This window comes from Gambusia affinis, linkage group LG18 (assembly GCF_019740435.1).
Source record: "Gambusia affinis linkage group LG18, SWU_Gaff_1.0, whole genome shotgun sequence".
NCBI classification, from domain to species: Eukaryota; Metazoa; Chordata; class Actinopteri; order Cyprinodontiformes; family Poeciliidae; genus Gambusia; species Gambusia affinis.
The window spans coordinates 2,878,250-2,893,928 of NC_057885.1; the positions used below are offsets into that span (position 1 = coordinate 2,878,250).

General features: G+C 39.7%; 1 protein-coding gene across 1 annotated transcript in view; it reads right to left on the reverse strand.

The window, feature by feature from the left end:
- mta2 (metastasis associated 1 family, member 2) overlaps positions 1 to 15,679 on the reverse strand; it is a 38,205-nt gene that overhangs the window by 18,130 nt on the left and 4,396 nt on the right. Inside the window, exons 2-3 of the mRNA XM_044097836.1 lie at positions 11,398 to 11,465; positions 1,554 to 1,647 (exon numbers count right to left, since the gene is read on the reverse strand). Coding sequence (XP_043953771.1) covers positions 1,554 to 1,647; positions 11,398 to 11,465 — 162 coding nt within the window. The remainder of the gene's footprint in view (positions 1 to 1,553; positions 1,648 to 11,397; positions 11,466 to 15,679) is intronic.

Sequence of the window (15,679 nt, forward strand, 5' to 3'; positions counted from 1 at the left end):
CTGTGTGAAGAATATTAAGCGTTGCTTTTCATCCCCATATTTACCAAATGTTTTCATTCACCATTCATCAGTTGACCAATTCCCTTTACAATAAGTAATTTTCTTTTCTGACAAGTTTCATTCCAAAATTAGAAATTGACAAGAATCATGAACTCAGAAAGAACTATGGAGTAGAGTTGCACAATAAAACAATAGCAATATATACTGTGATAGACACGTGATTAAAATCGATTGATGATACATCTGATAGAATATTCAACATATGAACTTTTTGCTGAAGTCTGATCTAGAACCGCACAGCATTCTGGGTGATGTAAGCAGAGGAAAGACTTTAACTGCTCAACCTCCCAGAGCTAGCTAAGCTATGAGGATGGCATCAACTAACTGACTCACTCTGTGGTTGCCTAGCAACAACCTATTGAGTAACTTGCACAGTGCAGACTGATAACTGTTTAAAAATAAAAACAATGACATAGAATGAAAACTGGATAAAATATGAGAGATCAGCAGCAGCACGGTTTCTTACAGGGCTTCTTACAGCATGACCATATAAGGCCCATACTCGCCTCTTTACACCGGCTGCCCATCTTTTAGCAAATAAATTTTAAGATTCTTTTATTAACCTATAAAGTTATCTTCGGGACCTCTTAAAATATCAGTCTGTGTCCAGAACCTTACGACCCAATAATCAGCTATTACTGACAGTTCCTCTGACCCAATTTAAGAGGAAAGAAGATCGGGCTTTTTCTGTTGTTGCTCCTATTCTATGGAACAATTTACCTTTCCAGATTAGATCTGCCCACAGCCTGGATCATTTTAAATCGCTTCTCAAAACTCATTTTTATTCTTTGGCATTTATTGGAAGTAGAGTATTAAAATAAACAAACAAAACAAAAAACAACTAATCAATAATTAGCGATATTGACTTGTATGAAATACGTTCTTCAGCCATACTGTCCAGCTCTACTATCCAGCATATTCTCCCAACATTATCTACCTTGATGAAGGATCCCAGACTTCCTCTGACTCCCACCAATCACTGCTGCCGTATTCTGGTCAGCAGCACCTGCAGGTTGTTCATCTTCAGAGCAGAAGAAATGGAACACCCTGTCTGTCTATTTTGAGAAACTATATATTCTTCCAGATATAAAAAACATTGTGTTTGTTACATAAAACAAACCAGATGCATCATTTTGTCCCAATACAGTAAGTTCAAGTGATTGTGTGTATTTCCCTTCTTAATTAAACGACAAGCAGTTGCCACATGAATCAGATGAATCCCACAGGCCAGGTGATGAATCCTCTGCAAAGAAAGGCGGCCATATTGCGAGTGGAGAAACATTAGCTTGAGAATGACTGGGCTCCAGCTAGAGTTCTTAATTTAACCCTGGAGCAGGCCTTGTTACAATTCACAACAGGAAAGCTGAAGAGGCGCTTTGAGGCTTTTGTGTGAAACACAAAGAGGAAGAGGCTCATTAAAGGCAGCCAGCCATATCATGCATACACTCCTGCTGTAGTGGAGGGCCTGGAGGAGGCAAGAGCTTGCTACTCACTTGCGTTGCTGTCTGCCAGAGTGTTGAGGTTGCCTGAGATGTCTCTCCTCCTGAACAGACACACCACCTTCGCCTCCACATTCCCATTGGCTGTCTGCAGACACAGAATGAGTTGTTCAGGTCAGAACTAACAGGATAAGAGGTGTGACTCTCCAAGCTTCTGTTGCCATCTTTAATCGTTTTTACAATTCCCAGTTTCCCACCCAGAGAGGGACGCATATAATGTTTCCCATCTGATTTGTATTTTCCTTACTTTACACGGCAAAATAAATGAATAAGGCTGCCATTAAATACAGCTGTGGTTCAGTTTGACCCAGTGCAGTTTTGCTTCTTCTTATTTTCGCTTTCAACCTGTAAATCAACCACTTCGTGCTAAGACCACTGTACTTTGTAATTAAGTATTTTGCTGATTCACAGAATAAAATGCTTAAGAATTTTAGTGATGAACATCGGCACTAACACCAACGTTTAGGTATCGTTTTGACAAGTAAAACTGGGCAGTTATTAACAACCGATATTGATTTCCATCTTTTTGTCAATATTGGCCCAAACATAAAGCCAAAGTGTAAATAAATACTGCATTCAACCAAAAGAGTGCAGCTTATGAAGTCTGTATATTGAATTGCCCTTCAGTCATCATTAGATTTAAATAGAGAAGATGGGCACATCCACCTGATGCAACAGTTCACACTACACAACTTTTTGCCCCGCTTTTAGAACATTGGGCTTTCTAAGATTGTCTCTTGCGATTTCGTAACCGATCATCCTGTAGTGCGTGGTGTTTTACAATAGATCGATCTAAATCAGGGGTTTTCCCCAACTGGGAGCGTTAACGCAGCCTGTCGAATGTGACAGGTAGCCAATCAGAAAGCGCGGATTCCCTTTCGCGCTTTCTGAGGAGAAATTATGGAGAGGAATCCCAAACAGCTGACACGGCGCAACCCGAAGTCCAGCTGACATTGGAGATGATATGTGGAAACAACATTAATGTTTATTCAACATTTCATGCAAAGAATATGGAAACGACAAGAGGAGGAATTGGAGCGAAATTGCAACCACAGTTGATGAACCCGGTAACTTTTCACCTGTTCTTCGTTAACGTGACATAAATAGGTTATAATGATTTTCATTCAGTTAGGATGACTGCATTGCATGTAGATTGTAGTAAAGCATTGATTAATGCCTGGTTTTAAAATGAGTTAACTGGACTTGTAGCCATTATTTTGTGCCCATTGTTGGACACCACACAGCACGATCGAACCCGATTGAACCGTTATACCTAGGATTTCTGTCGGCTAATGTGTGATCTCTCAAGTTTTGAAAATGGGCCGACAATCGGCTGACAATTCTAAAATCGTGTTGTGTGCTCTGGGCATTACATTAAGGAAATGAGGAAGGGAGGGTCAAGGGAGAGCACTGGAGTTGAGCCTTTCTTCATTCAGTGTCATCAACAGAAAGAGAAAAAGGCCGGAAGAGACGATAAAGCCGATAATTAATATGAGGTCGATAGTTTTAATTTATTGTGCAATTAACTGATTTATTGTTTATCGCGACAGGCCTAAGGAGGAAATAAAAAAAATAATAAAAAACTACTTTAAATGATCCGATATTAAAACAGAGGCAAAGGATCCCAAAGTTGAGTTACTGCAGTATTTGGTTACTGGATCTGCTTTTTCCAATTAGGGCAGCAAATGATAACCAATTACAGTATGACAATTTTATTGTGTCATTTAAGAAAAAACAATAAATAGAAAAACAATACAAACCAGCCAGATTAGTCATCCTCGATCCACAGCATTAACAATGAAAAAGATTTCCTGTTTTTTTCTCCTGGTTCACCAGCTCACCAGCTCAGTTTGGTGCCTCAATGTCTGTGAGACCATCAGCTGCTCTCTGGCAGCCAACAGTCTCCTGAGTTTTCCTCCTCTGAATGATTATCAAGCTGTTTCCACAAACCAAACCAAGTTTATGTTCAAGAGCATTTGGGCACATAAGGCTTCTATTGACTTTTATGATATGTAAAGACTGACTGATTTGGATGGTATTTCTGGAAATTAAGTAAATAGTCATTTCCCATCTCATGTGGCATCAATGTAGATATTCTGTAAATATCTGTATTTCACCCAGTCCTACTTCCATTCACAGGAATGAATTCAAATACAGGTGAATAAGGTTTGATCTGACAGATAACGGGTTGAAAGGATCCACCCAAATCAACCCTGACTGACATGTTAGCTGGAGCAGGATAAACTATGAAAAGTTAAAATGACTATAAAAAGATATAATATTTCAACTCAGGCCTCGAGATTTCGAGCCCAGAAGAAGCTACATGTCAGATGATAGAGCTGTGTGCGAGTGTGTGCGTGTGTGCGTGTTGTTAGAACAGAATGCCTGCTATCTAAGAAACCGTTTGCCCTGTGTGCAACAGAGAATTCTGAATTCACCATTGATGAGTGAGAACAAAGTTACATCGCTGATGTAAACTCCAATAATGAAAATTGGTTTCATAATAGCAATGCACTGATTGCACATTTCCAACCGATCACCAATAATTAAAAAGCCTGAACTGCCGATTCAAATTATGGCAGATGGCATTTCTTTTTAATCAGAAAAGTTGCTAAATATAGCAACAAAGTCACTAAGTCGGCCATAGTGGGATGATGGTTAACAGTGACCTGGTGGCAGGTCTGTCCATCAGTCTCTCTCAAAGCAGAGAAGAAGTGGACAGTGGCTGATGTTCAGACTTTTGAGGAGGAAGATAAAATCAGTTTCTCGTGTATCGGTTGATTGTCCGTCACCCAAAATGAAGGAATTGGGGGTCGATTTATCGTTGCACCTTTATTTAACAGAATTCAGAATTACACAGAGTAGTTTCTTTACTCTAATATAAAACAAATCTTTTCATTGACAAGTATTTCTACACAATAACCATGACACAATGTTTTCACGTTACATTACTTTCAATCTGCACAGGAATAAACAAAAAATCTTGTTCAAAAATAACAACAAACATCTGAATAACGAATAATATGTTAGTAAAGCTTTAGTGAAAAATGTGTTGAAATGCAAACAGGGCTTTACACCCAACAGCAGAATTCAGGTACACCAGCACAATTCATTCTGAACAAGTGATCTATAGCCTTTAACCCAGTTCTCTGAATTCAGTAGCTTTTAACTCTCATGGTGAACTCCACAAGTGCTTTAGAGCAAGTGGCTTACATAAATGAGCTTAATCCTGTGACAGGAAATCTGCCCTGTGTCATATGCTACTGTTGTTATGGCAGTGGGGGTCTGAAGCAGTGCCCTGTCATTTCAACAGCCATAATTTACCACAGTTTGCGAGGTTTCAACGGGCCGCTGCACAGAATAGGTTTATGTTTAACTGCTGGTGAGAGTTGAACACATTAAAAAGTACAAACATCAACTAGAAAAGTCCTGAAGAAATTTAACTGGGGCCTGCCAAAGTGTGCCCGTCGGTTTGGACCCAGCGTTCTGATGCTAAAAATTAGCATCAATGCTAAAGAAAGCTGAATGGTAGTCAATAGACCTTGGAGAGTCACAAGCATGTTGACTAACATGCACCTTCACCATTCAGTATGTTGAAATTAGTGTATAAGCTCAAGTTAGCCAAAATGCTAATGTAAGCATAAGTACTTTCAGTAACGTGGGGTAACAGATACAGATAATGCAGAATATTATTGCACCGCCTTATTGAACTGCCTTGCGCAGCAAGGCAGTTCCCTGACCTGAGAGAAGAATATAATGCATTCTAATATTGTTGCACCACCACATATTCGCCTGAGGGTAATATGAAGGCTGTTATTTTGAAAAATAAACATAAGCTTCATATTAAATGCCCACACTAATCCGATGCCTAACAGTGTTTGGGTTAAATCCCTTAATTACAGGCCTAAACAGCCAGTAGTTCTAAATGGAAGTTTTAACTGTTTTAACTGAGTTTTAGTTACAACTAAAGATATGGCGTTTCTAAAGATATGGCGTTTTTGTAGTCCTTTTTATTATCATTAGGTCAAAGGCTAATGCCATTAAGTCAGTGCACATTACTTTTATATAGATCTATATCTATATAGATCTAGATATATCTATATCTATATAGATCTAGATATATCTATATCTAGAGCTATATAGATCTAGATATATCTATATATCTATCTATCTATATAGATCCATCTATATATAGATATATATATCTATATATAGATCTCTCTATATAGATAGATCTATCTATATATATGTGTATGTATATATTAATCTATCTATATCTAAATCTAGATAGCTCTAGATTTAGATATATAGATTTATATATTTATAGAGAGTGAGAAAGATAGATATCTATCTATACAGACATCTATCTGTATCTATATATATATAGATGATATATATCTATATAGATATATATCATCTATATAGATTTAGATTTATTGATGCTATATCTATATATCTATCTATACAGACAGATAGATTTAGATACAGATAGATATATCTTGACCAGAAAGATAAATATTTTTCAAATTTTGTCCTAATTTGCATAAGTTTAGATTTCTAAAAGTCTGTTTTTGTTCCAAGTTGTTTACATTTTCTTTTTCCAAATCTCCCTTTAATTAATAAATCAGATTTTCTTATTTTCTGTTTAGAATTAGAATTAAAACTCTAACAGTGGATGAACATGAGTGCTGATGCTGTTGAAAGTGGGGGAAGCCGGAGCACCCGGAGTGAACCCACAGCTACACAGGGAGACGTTCCCCACTGTGCAGTCCTGGCCTTTTAATATTGAAATGTCCAATTAACAACAACAGCAGCTCTTTCTAAATTACCGCCGATCACCCAGCCCACACCTGGCCCCACCGCCCTTTTAAATCTGACATACTGGAGACATGAAGTCTACGCTGGATGGACTTTACATCTGTTTTTGAACTTGCGCAGAGATTTTGGAGACAAAGCCTGTTTCAAACGCTTCCACAGTGACATCTTTTTCATGGGGATCTCTTCTTCTTCAGAGACAATGATGTGCTCCACTGGATCTTCAGCTGATTCCTGAGCTGTTTGGATCACTTCTTCCTTTAATGTACCGTTTACCTGTGGAGGGGATGTTCTCAGTGTTTCCATTAGACCACCCTCTGATTCTGTGGAAACTACAGGAACTTTACCCGTTACATCTTCTGAACCTTTGCAAGATTCTGTCTCTATTTCCTCAAAAGCTGTCTGGGGGATCTCCGATATAATTTCTAAATCTGTTTTTGGTGTCTTGGTGTTTTGGACCAAGTTTTGTTCGGTCTCTATCGGGTTTTCAGTTTCCAGTTCAGCTTTCACTGCCATCTTTCTCGTTTTCTTACATCTAGATTTCTTTGATGTCTTTTTCTGAACTTCCTGGTCTCCATTTTGTTGGGTTTCAGAAACAGTTTCTCCTTCAGTGATCTGCTGTGGTTTACTGATCACTGCTTCTTTTGTCTGAATCTTACTTATAATGGAAGCTGTTGGATCCTCAACTGTTTCTAGAGTAGAAACTACTTGATGTTCACTGTCTTTTCCAGAAGCGTTTTCATTATTGGGAGTCTCCAATTCAGAGGAAGCTTTTAATGCTGCCTTCCTCTTGCTCTTACGTCTGGATGTCTTGATGTCTTTTCTGATCTTCCTGGTCTCCATTTTGTTGGGTTGTTGAGACCATTTCTTCAGTGATCTGCTGTGGTTTACTGATCACTGTTTCTTTTGTCTGAATCTTGGTTTCTATGGAAGCTGTCGGATCCCCAACAGTTCCTAGTATAGAAACTTCCTGTTCACTGTTTTCTCCAAGCGATTTTCATTGTTGAGCTTTTCAAATTCAGAAGAAGCTTTTAATGCTGCCTTTCTCTCTGCTCTTACGTCTGGATGTCTTCGATGTCTTTTCTGATCTTCCTGGTCTCCATTATGTTGGGTTATTGAGACCCTTTCTCCTTCAGTGATCTGCTGGTCTTTAGAGATCACTGTTTCTTTTCTCTGAATCTTGTTTTTAATGGTTGCTGTCTGCTCTCCAACTGTTCCTAATATAGAAACTACTTGTTCACTGTTTTCTACAGAAACTTTGTCTTTGTTGAGCTTTTCAAATTCAGAGGAAGCTTTTAATGCTGCCTTTCTCTTGATCTTACGTCTGGATGTCTTCGATGTCTTTTTCTGATCTTCCTGGTCTCCAGTTTGTTGGGTTTCAGAAACAGTTTCTCCTTCAGTGATCTGCTGTGGTTTACTGATCACTGTTTCTTTTGTCTGAATCTCATCCCCAACTATCTCTGGTACTGAAATGTTTTGCTGGTCACTGTTTGCTCCAGAAACCTTTTCATTGCTAAGAGTCTCCAGTACAGAGGCAGCTTTCTTTTCTGACTTTCTCCTGTTCTTACCTGCGGATCTCTTGAATAGCTTGTCCTGATCCTGATGTCCATTCAGCTCCGTTTGAGAGGGCTGTTTTCTTACCAATAAAAACAGCTCAGTTTGGGTTGAAATTGATTGATAAACTGGTTTGACTGGACATCTGGTTTCCAGTGTATCCATCTCCGTTTGTGTTGAAGTCGTTTGATGGACTGGTTTTAGCTGATAACTGGTTTCCAGTGTATCCATCTGTGTTTGAGTTGAAGCAGATGAGTACAGGACTGTTTTCTGCTTTGGGGTTTCTTGAAAATCAGTCTGAGTTTCAACAGAAACCATTGAATTCTTTCTTTGTCGTCTCTCTGAGAGTCCTTTCCTGATCAGATCCTTCTGCTGTATAAGTTTTGCATTCAGTTTCTGATTTACATTGAACATCTCATCAAGCTGCTTGAATAAGTACTTCTGTACTTCCATATATTCAAGTTCAGTTTCCTTAAATTTAGCAACACATGTACACTGATTTGTTGTCTTTCCAGGAGATGGACTTCTCTGCTCTTTTTGCTCTTTTTGCTCCTGTGTCTCCAGCGGTTTGAAAATGGATTCCTTGGTGGTGACCAGCTGTCTTGAAGGAATCACGGTGTTCTTGGAAAAGCTTTCCTTTGTCAAGGAAGCTGCCACATCATGATCTTGCGTTGGCATTGAAACACTTTGGGCTTCAATATTCTCGGTAAAAAATTGTATATCTACGCGAGGTTCTGACTTGGGCAGCATTTTCCAAAACATCTTCTTTCCGCTGCTGGGCAAACCTGCTTGAAGACTTTGGTTTTCCGGCAGAGGTCCGTTATTATTGTCACTGTTTTCAGAAAAAAATGATAGATCTACGCAGGCATCAGGCTCGGGAAAAGATTTCCACAACAGTGGCGTCTTCTTGATGCGCTTAGTCTTGGATTGTTTTTCTCCTTTCTGATCCAGTTTCCTCTGTGGTTTGGAGATGTCGTTCTTTTCAGTGACCAGTTGCGTTACAGAAATCTCAGGTTCCTCTGTGCAGATCTCCTTCTTTAAGGAATCTTTCTGGTCACGATCCTCTTCAGGCAGAGAAGTGTGCAGCTTTTCAACAGTTTCAGTGCTGGACTGAAGGGGCTGTTCCTTCTCTATTGTCTCCTGCAGTACAGAGGTCGGTTCCTGTTTGGCAACCAGTGAAGCATCTTCAGTGCTTTCAGATGGAAGATCAACAGGGGAGTGTTTCTCCAACCAGATGTGGAATGGTATCATTTTCGTCTTGATGCGTCTCGTAGTTCGTAGCTGTTTCTTTGACATGGAGGGCTGTTCTTTCTCTGCTACCTTGACTGTCTCCTGCCCTCCCGCGGTGGACTCTTCTCCACTGACCAGTGATTCGTTCTGCTTCTCAGTGTTTTCTGCAGAAACCTCTTGGTCAGCGGGGACGTGTTCCTCCGACCAGGTTTTAGATGGTACCAGGTTCTTCTCCTTAGACTCACTGTCAGGTGTCGGTTTGTCCCCTTTCTGATCGACTGCCTCCAGAGCTTTGGTTATCGATCCATTGTCAGTCAGAGGTGAAGCGTCCTGCTGTTGGATGTTTTCAGCAGAGATCTTCAGCTCTTGCTGCTCCAACCAAACTGCAAACGACACCTTCTTCTTCTTCCGCCTGGGTGTCATTGGTGGCTGCAATTCCTTTTTGACAAAGTTGTCGGATGCAACCTCTTCGATTCTATGTTGGTTGGTCTCCATTGTAAGCTTTGCTTGTTCAGGTTCTAAGCTGAATCAATTCTCAAGAGAAGCGTATTAACAAGGCTGCTAAACGGCTGTGATGAAAGTTGATGATGTGAGGAGCTTATATAATGGCTGGTGATGTCAGAATTCTGCCTTTGGAGTTAAACTGTGATGTCACACTGTGACATCACAGTTTTGTTTGGTATTCAGAGCGGGCTTGTCTGATGGATTTTTTATCAACAGGACGGATGTGAAGAACCAACCAGACCACAGAAAGAACTGCCACTGGTTGCCATAGTTACCAGTGAGGTGCGGTCACTGGAAGCAAGTGATGCAGAGCCTCACCTGTCGTAATGGAAAAATATAATGGAAAAAATAATTTAGATAGCTATTTTTACCCTGTGGTTTGTACTGTAAAGTATTTATTTTTTATTTAGCTTAACCAATTTTGATTATTTTTTCTTCAAAATCGCTGATTTTTTGCATTTTCCCATTCAAATGCTCAGAAGCGCAGCAAGTGAGGCAGCAGCAGCTGAGCCTCACCTGGGACTGATCAACTTCTCACTGGCTGCCATCCTATGAGAGCATGCTCCTCCTGTCTGTCTATGCCGCCAATAAAATGGTTAAAAACATTTCATATGAACTGATTTTCCATAATTTAGCTCATGTACATAATGCACAGTGTTTGTTGTCACCAGCTGTGTGTGTGACGTGTTTCGTGGCTGAGGAGCGATCAGAAACCAAAGAACAGATTCGAGGTGAGGCAGGCAGCTTCCCGTTGTTACTGTAAACAAGTTATTATTTGGTGGTTAATCAGGACAAAATTCGGTGTTTTGTGGGTTTTTCCATCCATATCCTTTAAAATATTTTAGTTTAATAACACTTTTTATTACTAAACCTTGCTAAATAGATGTTGGTACCAATAATATGTGAGACTGAAGCTGTGTGATAGCAGTGTAATATTAGTGTACATGAATCATATCCTATCATTTCAGTGAAAAACTTGTTTCCTCTGTCTGATACTGTTTTTATTTTTTAACAGGTAGGATATTCTAGTAAAAGGATTAGGACAAACAGGAAGGATATTCAGATGGAGGAAGTGATCTTCTTGTGGTTTCGTCATGTATATAAATTGTTCCAATGATAATCTAATCATAACTCCTAAGCTTCCATTTCAGTCTCGTCACTCAAATAATGTTAAGGTAAAATGAGCAAAAATGCTAATGTTAGCAATGTTTTTGGGTCACTCAGAAAGAAGATGTGGACAAACCATAATTCATATCGACGTGCTCTCTTCACTTTAAAAGAGATCACGGACGTATCTACAAAATGAAGTTTGAATGGCGTTTCTACATGAAGTTATGACGACACAGAAAATCCTCAAAAATGGGGTATTTTTAGGATTTTGTGGTTGCCTCGTCCCCTTGACGACGAGAGTTGCACCTGGTGAGCTCGTCAGTGATTTTGGGGTCGTTTTTTGCTTTTTACGTCGCCATGGTGACTCCAAATCCCACCAAAAGTAATAGCACACCTTCCGGGATCGAGCCGCACGTTTTGATACCACTTTTGTGGGTGGGCTCGCAGCGGTACGAGCCGCATTCCGGGTGACGGAAGAATAATAAATAATACTTAAAGAGACATTCTATTGGGTGTAGAACAATAGGTGCCTGCCATGCAATGCATGGAGGCAGTGACTGACTTTCTTCGCAAGTCAGTCACTGCTCTCTTTATGCATTGCTATGGGCAGGCCCCAACTACCAACCTTGTTGAGCTCTTCTATTCTCCGGATCAGGTATGGGTTGCTGGAGGAGTTCTCAAAGTAAACGTAGTCTGAAACAACAAACACAAGAAAAAAAAAATTCAACCCATGACCCAGCCTCACAGTTTTTTTTAACAACACAGTCACTGCATAACCTAGAGGTGCTCATATGCACAGATGACCAGGGGGAATTGAGAATTTGATGTCTAACTCGATGCTATAATTGCACTAGTTGGAGGTGGTGGTGGTCACCCTCACAACTTGACCCCAGCTCAATGAGAAAATAGCGAGGATCTTTTTTTTATTGAAACAGCAGCAGGCATCAGACTGAGGCTACTTTTTCTGTAAAACCATATTGTTCATAAATGATAATATTCCTTTTATTTTCCGGTGACTGGACAGATGATTCATTCTGTGAGGATTATGTTTGCTATGAACCCAAAGAACAACAACAGGAGAAAGAGTGAGTCAGTGACTCGATGTGATCTGCTGGGTTTGTTTAAATAGATTTGAATAATTAATTGAGCTTATTGTACTGTTTGCTGACATGTAAAGGAATAATCTTTTTGCCCTTCGGTGCTATGCACATGCACGGAATTTCCATATGTGTAAGTAACTTTATTAGATGTTACTATAGCGGTTTTTTGGCCGATCATCGATCTTTAAACTGGCTGACCTGCTGATTTTGGCCCATATCAATGTTATGCCTGAAAGTTGCTAAGTTGGTAGCAGAAGGTGATTGCTGCTGACCCTGCTGGTGCAGATGTGCACCACAAAGAGAAAAGGGTTCTGTTCTGTTAACTTGAACCGTTCCAGACTTAGAGCCATAGAGGTCTGCTGTCACCTAAGGGTGGGAGGTCACATCTGTTTTTCCATGCATAAAGATGAAGACAAGAACGATTCAGTATGGATTAATGTCAAAACGTGATCTATGGTGAACGCATATTCACGTGCACCAGTAGCCATAATGTATCAAGTCAAGTTTATTTGTACAGTACATTTCAGCAACAAGGCAGTTCAAAGTGTTTTACCCTGGAAAAACATAATGCAGTAAAGAATTTTGAAATAATCAAAAGACATTATATTTTGTTCGTATGCGGGCTGTGTATAACTAAAACGTATGAATATTCTGACAGACGACCAGGATTCATTTGTGTTTTGTTTCAGATTGTAACTGAATGTGTGTTCTTTAGAGCATAAGGTCATAATCCTGATATGAGACCCGGTTCATCTCCCCTCTACCATGAAAACTGACATGTTCGTATATGCATGTAGAATGAACATGCCGTCAAAGACTCATCAGTTCAATCAGAGCTATTTTCCCTGTGGGTCCGCTAAACGTGGCTTTAGGATTAACACAATTCATTTCAAAAGTTACTTTCAAAAAGTTTGACTGTTTTTCCTACTGTTTTATACTAATGAGATATTCTGGAGACTCCTGCCCCAAAATTGTTTTGTTGGCTAAGAATAAGCAGAACTGCTAGTTAACAGATGAGCAGGCTGTGCCTGTAGCACACTCTTCATTTACTGTGTTTCTGCTGCAGGAGAAGCACATATAACTAACCTCAGTTGCTCAGCCACACTGCAGTCATCTGTGTTTGATTCCTGAGATTTAGGAATGAACAGTTCCTAAAAACAGTTCACATCACAGGAACAATGCAGGAAAACGATGCAGGGTAACTAGCAGTAACAGTGATGTTCTGAGTTCACATTGACTGTTTAAACCAGGGGTCTCAAACTCCAGGCCTGGAGGGCCGCAGTCCTACAACTTTTAGATGTGTCTCTGCTGCACCACACCTGAATAGAATAATTAAGGCTCTGGAGAACTGATTTACACAAGGTGGAGGTGATTAAGCCATTTCATTCCAGTGTTTTGTACCTGTGGCACATCTAAAAACGGCAGGACTGCGGCCCTCGAGGCCTGGAGTTTGAGACCCCTGGTTTAAACTCTACATGTGTTTATCGGCTGCCTGACGCTGCCACGGCTCCAGAGAAATGTCTGCTGAGCTTGCAGTCACATCAGTGATCATTAACGCCATCAAACACATCAGCTTTACGCACACGCCCGCACATACACACACACACACACACAGAAAAGCTACCTGATAAAGGATAATCCTCAGAGTGATTTGTGCTGACATTAAGCAGCTGCTTCTTGTGACTTTTATTTTAGGTGTGATCATGATATGAAGCCTTCAACATCCTGACAAATGACTGTATGTAAATGAAACTGAAGTCATCATGTGATTAACATGTTTACTGAGGCAATCGTTTCATATTAAAGCTGTTTATCATAAATACAGCAGATATTGAGCAGTTATTACTGGTGGCTGCACTCTACCTCGCTGCAAAAACCAGGAGTTAATGACCCAAGGCAGCAGAAGACTGCAGTTTTATAAATAAAAAGGATTTTTTTGGAAGTACAGATACTGTTAAGGAAAACACTTGGGGGTTATTTTACATTGGAATGAACAATAAATTGGTATCGGCCGATGTTAGTCCAGTTCAGGAAATAAAACCAATGTTTATTTCCGTCTTATATCTAATCATCTAACATTGGTAATGTAACAGCACTATTAATATTGGATCTCAGTCCAAATTTTTCTATCAATGCATCTATGATTTCATATCAACACTACAACAGATGTTTACTATCCTGCACAGTTTTTATCAATTTAAATAACGTTTCTGCTCTTATTTAAGCATCTCTGCTGGTTGCCTACTTTTATTGACACTTATTATTAAAAATCTGTTGTTTTTAATTCACAAATACACAATTTGGACATTTTTTTCATTTTATACTACCCAGCTGCACATTCCTTTAGATCAGAGGAATGTGGATGATATTTTACCCCTAATGTACAATATGCTATTCTGTTTTTTCATTTTTGATATTTTTGTCTTTGTGTAAAGTTACATGCTTCAGTTTGTGTTTAAACCTAAAGCAGCTTATTGCACTTTGGGGACGGATACAAAATGATCTGTATCTGATAATATACAGGTAATTTGTAATCAGATATAAAATTAACAACAAAATGCTGGGTGCAGGTGCATAAGTTCACAAAACAAGTATTATTCTTTAAAAAAAAAGAAATATGACTTAGAGAACAAAATAAATGCAGGCAGACTGAGACATTAGAGGATGCTCGGAGCAGCCGGAGGCCGCCTGCAGCTCGGTTCCATTTGGTGAACCCACAAGCAGGCAGAGAGCCTCGGGAGGACATGGCTGCTTTCTGATGCATCACCACAAGCAGAGGTGGAAAAGGAAGAACTCTGAAAGGGAGAGGATTTCTTGCTCTATTTAACAGCAATGTAAAGTCTGAATAGGGAAGCATCACATTGCTGTACACAGTGAAATAACATGGCATCCCCCTGTTACATAACAGTGGGTAAGAGTGAACAGGAGGACGTGCACATTCATGTGCCTAACATGACTAATTGTAGCTGTTCAGACAGTGATGCTGGACGTTTCTCTATGGTTTGTTTCCTCTGACAGAGGAGCTGCGATCCACATGTCTCGGTTTTCTGGATAGTTCTGAGCTACATGTATGCACATCTGAGAATGTGCACACATGGAGAAAAATGAACAAAAAAAAAAAAAAAAAGAGAGGACGCCGCTGAGCATTTGTTCTGGAAGAGCTAGAGCATTTGACTAATCTGTGTAGGACGAAATATGTAAACTCTGCACTGTGTGAATCTAGTGTGGATGTTTGTCAGAAAGCCAGTCTGTCCAATTACATGTCGTTATTTTATAAGTTGAATTTAGTAGGGGTGCACCGATAATCGCCTTCGATTCCTTGAATTTCGGGAGATTGACGATCGGCCGATACGTACGTGAGAAACAGATCTTATCCAGCGATTTTCTCTCCCTCCACAAACGTCTGAACATCAGCCACTGCCCCCTTCTGGTCTGATGTGAGATAGATTTGACTGACAGACCCCTCCCCCCCAGGAGGTGACATCTGGGTGTACGTGGTTAACAACAGTCACCTCATTGTTGCCAACACACTAACTTTTCTGACAAAAATTTAATTGGAATCGACCAAAATTGGAACCATTAGGTCAGCCATTTTAAAGAAAGTGATCGATCAATACGCTGCAATTGGTGCAGGCTTAAAAATGAAGCACTGATGGTGTTGTTAAATCTGAGAATAAGCAACAAGATTTGTGCATATTTGTCATAAAATGCCTATGAAAGCAAGAACTGCTGAGAATAAAAGACTGTTGAGTCAAAGCAAGTCTGCCATCACATAAAATCACAAAATATTCATGTCTTAAATTACAT